At 27.0% G+C, this 6,507-nt stretch overlaps 2 protein-coding genes across 3 annotated transcripts; one reads left to right on the forward strand and one right to left on the reverse strand.

The window, feature by feature from the left end:
* Nucleotides 1-257: 257 nt before the first annotated feature.
* LOC108450523 (cyclin-dependent kinases regulatory subunit 1) lies at nucleotides 258-2,044 on the forward strand. 2 transcript variants are annotated; one of them, XM_017748188.2, is made up of 4 exons: nucleotides 258-398; nucleotides 493-650; nucleotides 794-854; nucleotides 1,647-2,044. In XM_017748188.2, exons 2-4 carry the CDS (start codon nucleotides 598-600, stop codon nucleotides 1,797-1,799), a joined length of 267 nt encoding a protein of 88 aa, XP_017603677.1. In that variant the 5' UTR covers nucleotides 258-398; nucleotides 493-597; the 3' UTR covers nucleotides 1,800-2,044. The 2 variants fall into 2 exon arrangements, with proteins under 2 accessions (XP_017603677.1, XP_017603678.1); XM_017748189.2 differs by having other exon boundaries at nucleotides 298-398; nucleotides 586-650.
* A 728-nt stretch (nucleotides 2,045-2,772) lies between these two features.
* LOC108451394 (uncharacterized) lies at nucleotides 2,773-3,538 on the reverse strand. The gene is made up of 2 exons (XM_017749091.2): nucleotides 3,120-3,538; nucleotides 2,773-3,032 (listed from the first exon to the last, which is right to left on the reverse strand). The coding sequence occupies exons 1-2, from the start codon at nucleotides 3,270-3,272 to the stop codon at nucleotides 2,787-2,789; spliced, it is 399 nt and encodes a 132-aa protein (XP_017604580.1). The 5' UTR covers nucleotides 3,273-3,538; the 3' UTR covers nucleotides 2,773-2,786.
* Nucleotides 3,539-6,507: the final 2,969 nt, after the last annotated feature.

Genomic DNA, 6,507 nt, shown 5'->3' on the forward strand with positions numbered 1-6,507 from the left:
TGTACTTTTTAGCATGAAAAATCAAAAGTAAATAAATTTTAACAAATTAAAATATTTCCAATTAATTTAATTTTGGGTGATTTGTTTAAAGTGTAACCTTACTGAGCACAGTGCTGCAACCTTGAAGTGAAAAATTATATAAAAAAAATGGATTATTATTTATAGTTTTGACTTCTCAGTCCTGATCCAATTAGCGGGAGAAATTTAAAATTTAAAGTTCAAAATTACTTTCCAAAATTATTAAATTAATAAAAGAATCACAGAATTATAGGCAATTTTAATTTTTAGTCTTTATCCTTCCCTCCCCTAAAAATATCCTAATTCCAATTTACAGCTTTGCCATTCTTTAATATCATCAATTAAGTCTCTCTCAATCTTCATTTCGCTCTCTCTCGAAGGTACGCTATACCCTCTTTTTCCTTTCTTTTTTAATCTCACAAAAGAGTTGTGATCTGGGTTGCTTCAATTTTTTATTTGGTTTTACTTCTTTAGGTTTTTCAGATCCAACCTCCAAATCCGACTTGACGCTAAATTAGAAGAAGGAAAAAAAAGAAATAGTGATTTGTTTTATTTTTCATTTTACAGCAAAATCGAAAAATGGGGCAGATTCAATACTCCGAGAAATACTTCGATGATACTTATGAGTACAGGTAAAATTCAGATGAATTTCATCTGAATTTTACTAGGTTTAATATTTCCTTCATTTTTTTCAAATTTTCAGAATGTTAAGTTTTGGTTCCTTATTAAATTTAGATTACTTTCATATTTGATTTTCTTTTGTGGTGGTGTACAGGCATGTTGTTCTCCCCCCTGAAGTGGCCAAACTTCTCCCCAAGAATCGCCTACTCTCTGAAGTATGTTTTTTAGGGTTTTACACATGTCACTGTTTGTAACTTATTTTTGTATTTTTACAGAAATGTCCGTCTTTTTAACGCAGTTTTGTTTAATTTAACAATTTCCTCAAGTTTTCATCTGAAATAGTTTGCTTTGTCGGTTGTCTATTCAGGAAATTAATTATTTATGACCATAATTTACGAGTTTTGATTTTGATTGTTCATGGTTTATGAAATGTAAATAACTGGCTCGCAATTAAGCAACTCATTGCCTTCCGTACTTGCTTGTTTTTTGTCCCAATTTTCCATCTTTTCATGGTAGCTTGAGTTCGCAGATGCTTGTTTCACGAATGTGATTTTGTGTTGTAGGCAACTAATTGTTCCTATACTTGCCCAAATGCATAACTTGAGATTTCTTCCTTTTATGATTCTTGTCCTATAGGATGAGTTTCTTGGTTTTTTAAAGTATGAATGAAATACAAAAGGCTCAAAATTTTGTTGTAGGAGAGCATGACTAGTTGATCTTGTACTTGCTCGTATGCATAACTTCGGGTTTCTTGAGTTTATGATTCTTGTCTTATAGCATGAGATAGATTTGTATCAGTTACCTTAGTTTTGAAGTATGCATTGGATGAATAAAGCTATATTCAAAACTTGAGATATTTGTATTCTATTCTAATGGTTTAGAGTTCATCTTTTGCCCTGTTTCTTTGTTTTGAGGCTAAAAGTATTGATGCTGTTATGCCAAGTCCTTTAGCTTTTACGGGTTTGGAGTAGTTTCTGATTTTGGTTCATGTTGCTCCCCTTTTGTAGAATGAATGGCGTGCAATCGGAGTACAGCAGAGTCGTGGCTGGGTCCATTATGCAATCCATCGCCCTGAACCACACATCATGCTCTTCAGGAGGCCTCTCAACTATCAGCAGCAGCAGGAGAATCAGGCCCAACAAAGTATGCTTTCTAAGTAATTACATCAGTATTTAGCATCCAAAACAAAAAGGGTGAAACCAAAGCTACATTGTTAGTGTTTATCCTCTTCCTAAACAGTTTGGGTGTTGTGGATTCCTGGATTGTTTTGTGTTTTAGTTCTCCACTTTGGAGAATTCCATGTCAGGATCGCTTTCTTACTTTCTTTATCTGACTACCTAGTGTCATTAGTACTCCGCATCTTAAATTGTTTAAATAGCAATGGATGAATAATTTTTTTCTTAAACCTTGATTAGATCATCTTAATTTACTGGTGTTTCTTGCCAATCTTGATTTATTTTTTGTGCAATTTGTGTCCTCATTTTAAGTTTTTGTAATATGTCATAATTGTAATTAAAGTTTTAAAATTTTGAAGTACTAGATATTTATATACATTTTTTTATGTTATATATATATTGTTTCGCGTTCGAATATAATAAAAGAAGAAAGATCGTTTTTAAGCTATTTTACTCCGTAATGAAGTGGTTTTTCCTTCATATGTTTTGGAGACACAGTTGGGGTAGCATATCTATACTTATTGTTTGATAGGATTACGTACTTTCTCAATTCCTAAAATGAAATTTATTTATTCCAAGTTTGGAATTATGATTTGGATTAAAAAATTTGGGTTTCAATTTGAAAATCTATAATTTTTATTTGGATGACAAATAAAAAATCGAATTTGAATTTGAGAAACTTTAAGCCCAATTTCATAAGAATCAAAATTTAAATTCTAGAATTCATTTTAAAATTTGAAATTTATAATTTCAATATTAATTGAAAAACATAAGAAAACTTGTTTTACTCTCGCATTTTCTGTAAATTTTAAAGTTTTTAGAATTGAACCAGTAGGTAAATCGATCTGACCATAATTTTTAGTTTAACCGATCTAATTGGTCCAATAGAATAAATTATTAAAAATAGATAAAACTGATTCAACCGGCACGATTCATCCAATTACTACATTAAGGTAGAGTTTAGAAAATTATCTAGTAAATTAATTTCGTGAAATCACTTGTATTTACAAATGACATGGGTGGCATGGAAGCTATTCGGTGGAATGCGTGTAACTTGGATCCCATTTCCTCAATCCCGCCAAACTTGCATTTCATTTGCTCAAGTCTGCGAAACTCGGTCTCCTTTGGCTGCTCAACTTCCATTTGATTAATGTGGTGCTCCATATTATCAACTCCTCCGAACCTGGACGCTATTGCCTTCATCTTATCGAACATGTCCTTCATTTTGCAGACATAGAAAAGCATAAATAAATAAATAAAGGAAAATTCTTAAAATCAGAAGAAGAAAGAAAGTAGATATATTACCCTATAGTTTTTCCTATAAATTCTATCAGCCTCGGTATTTTTCATTCTTTTTTCATCTGGGGTTTGGGTCACCTCACTCCCATTAGGTTGAGAAAAGAGCATTTCTGTTAAATCTGATGTGCAAGCTTCTCTCTGCGACCTGTGATGCTCCATTGGATTTGAACTTTGAACCTTTCAAATTGTCAAATAACCAGCAAAGAAAGATACGAGCAGCTCTGCAGGGACATCAGCCAGTGTTTGTAAGTTTATGCAACTGACAAGACCGCGAGCCAGCTTTTGAAATTAGTCAAGTAACGCGGTTTCAGGCTTTTGACAAACACTTCTGTATTTTAATATCATTTGGTTGATGTTCTGAACGCACTATGACTCGAGTAAGATTTTGAATTATGTTCGAAACTAGCTCCGACTTTGTTGACTTCTCACTTAGGAAAAACCTAAAAAACCAATTGACCGACAAATTATATTGTTACACTTTTGGTTTAATATTATATTTTCTATTAAAATTAATATAAATTTATAAAAATTCATAAAACATATAAATATTATACAAATACTAATAAATTATTAAAATATTATAAAATTAATAAAACATATTTAAAATTTTATAAAAACTCACCAAAACTTATAAATAATATAATAAGTTATTAAAATTTAAAAGAAATTAGAAATTACAAAAAAAAAAGAAGACACCATTTAAACCCCTCAAATAATAGTAAACACACAACATCAGACTAACTATTGGATAATGAGAATAGTTGTCAGATCGTCAGGGTCATTTTTATGTTGAATAAAATGTTCTTAATCTTCATGAATAAAACAATAATTACAAGACCCTCTCTTTTTTATTGATAATTTTTTTTTTCCAATTTTCTAAGTACGGTATAGTAGTTTAGACCTTCAAAAGTTGAAAATTGTTTGCTAAATATTGCATGATATAAAGTATTTTTGGTACAACTAGAAATTAAATTTTCATTATCCAACGGTTGCAAATATTAGCATATGTCAGTGTCAAATATTTGACTAAAATTTTTAGAATCGGATTGATGGTCAAATCGATTAGGTCATCGGTTCACCGATCCGACAAGCTTGACCAATCCATCTAGCTCAATTAAATAAATCACAAAAAATTCAAAATAATAATAATAATAATAATAATAATAAAATCCGATTCAACTTATTTGTACCCATTCCCAAGTCATTGATTTAATGACTTTCTTCAGATCGGTACCAGTGTCGATTCTTATTGCAATTTGTTCGACTAGTCATTTCGACCCAATTCAAACAATGTTGATTTTAACGACTATTTTCATTATCCAACGGTCGGTCTGGGTTACATATTCATTTTGATTTTAAGAGTTTAATTTCTAACACGATGAACCAATAAATGAATTTTTATATATTTTAAATATTTTAGAATATTTTATAAGTTTTATAATATTTATAAGTATTAATGAATTTTTATAATTTTATAAGTTTATAGGAAGTTTTAAATTTTTTAGGATGTTTTTGGATTTTTATAATTTATTAGAATTTTTATATTTATAGTAAGATTTTATGATTTTTTATAATTTTTAAAGTTTATATATATTTTTAAATTTTAATATTTTTATGATTTTATAAGAAAATATAATATTAAATCATAAATTATCACATGCCACCACTAGATTAGTTCATCAATTGATTTTAACGGTCATGATGAAAACATTAATAATAAAATTTAATTAATTTTTTAGTTAACAAAATAGACAAATGAAAAATTAAAAAAAAAGTAAACTCAAGCAATTTTAAATAAAATATTATAAATGTCACTTAGCATAAAAATTAAATATTTATCCATATCTTTTCAATTTATTTAAATATAATCATTCTTTTAGAAAGCATTTGAATATGGAAAAATTATACATACGAAAGCTAGTCAAATGTAAATGTGTTCATGGCCAAAGTCAAGTTGGTTTCGAGTTAGTCTTAAACATGGTATTAACACATTTTATATTTATTTAAGCTTGGTCCAATTTTAAATATGGACCGAAAACTTTGCTCAATTAAACTCATATTTGTAAATGGCTAGTCTAAATCTATTTTAAGTTTCTCCATAGTATTTTATTTTTAAAAATGTTTATACTATTTTTATTAGTCTAAATCTATTTTAAGTTTCTCCATAGTATTTTATTTTTAAAAATGTTTATACTATTTTTATTTTAATATTTGTTATATTTCTATTTATTAAGATTTTATATATAGGCTTTTTTATCGTTTGCATTAAATTATTATATATTAGTTTTTATGTTTTATAAAATACATAATATACTATACTACAAACTTAGAAAATCGATCGGATAAGGTTCGAGCTTTGAATCTTCAAGCACAAGCTCAATTTATATTTTAAATTAGTCTAAATTTTTTTCTTAAACTAATTTTTCGAGCTCAATATTTCTGCTCAAGCCTCCTAAATTGTCGGGCCAACCTTTAAACTTAAACGGGTAACCTGACTCATGAATAGATTTAATAGGATATTTGACATTTCAAAAAATAAACAAATTTAATGACAAACTTCTATGAAATATTTAGGGTTTGTTTGGACATCGCACAATAATTGGATGAAAATGTAATTACTAATTTATTAATTACACTCTCTTGTAACTACAAAGAATTGTAATTCTTTAGACATGTTTGGTTGATAAAGTGTAATTATATTATCATCTTATACACCATGTTTAGTAGTATAAATTGTAATTACGCAGATCGTAACTTATATCTTAATAAAAATAATTACTATAAAATTTTCAATACGATAAAAGAATTTGTAAACAAATATATTTTATGTTGAATATGTTAAAATATTTTAATTATGATTTGAATTGATAAATTAATATATTTTAATTATATTCAATAATTCAAATAGTAAATATTATTTTATGTTAATTATTGCAATTAAAATAGAATATTTTAAAATTTGATTAAATATTATTACTAAATGTATAAAATCATATGCAAAACATGTAATGTTAAAAGTTAATATATATAAAAGCACGAGTTTGAAAATTTTTTGAACCTATGAGAATACCTTTTGATAATATGACGATATTGACATTTAAAAATAATTATATTATTTAATTTAGAATTAATAATTAAAAGATGACATAAAATAGTAGTTATGATAACCATGCATTTAAAAATAATCATAATTTAATTTACAATTGTTAAATAAACAAAGTTGTGAAAATTTTATAATAGAATTATTACTCTAATAGAATTTTAAGTATAAAATATAGGAAAATAGTGTGATAATTATAATTAGTAGTTAAAAATTTTGATGTAAAAAATTATGCTTATTTTATTTTATTTTTTGAATTATGCTAATTTTATTGATGTAAAATAGAGTTATTAT

Source organism: Gossypium arboreum, chromosome 5 (genome assembly GCF_025698485.1).
Source record: "Gossypium arboreum isolate Shixiya-1 chromosome 5, ASM2569848v2, whole genome shotgun sequence".
In the NCBI taxonomy this organism is placed as follows: Eukaryota; Viridiplantae; Streptophyta; class Magnoliopsida; order Malvales; family Malvaceae; genus Gossypium; species Gossypium arboreum.

What these genes read in the sequence shown, in the direction of transcription:
- LOC108451394 (XM_017749091.2), bottom strand. Translation starts at nt 3,272, where the DNA reads ATGGAGCATCACAGGTCGCAGAGAGAAGCTTGCACATCAGATTTAACA. An exon ending in TTTATAGGAAAAACTATAGG is followed by an intron (nt 3,033 to 3,119) that starts GTAATATATCTA and finishes TGCAAAATGAAG; the next exon opens with GACATGTTCGATAAGATGAA.
- LOC108450523 (XM_017748188.2), top strand. Translation starts at nt 598, where the DNA reads ATGGGGCAGATTCAATACTCCGAGAAATACTTCGATGATACTTATGAG. An exon ending in GATGATACTTATGAGTACAG is followed by an intron (nt 651 to 793) that starts GTAAAATTCAGA and finishes GGTGGTGTACAG; the next exon opens with GCATGTTGTTCTCCCCCCTG. An exon ending in AGAATCGCCTACTCTCTGAA is followed by an intron (nt 855 to 1,646) that starts GTATGTTTTTTA and finishes CCCCTTTTGTAG; the next exon opens with AATGAATGGCGTGCAATCGG.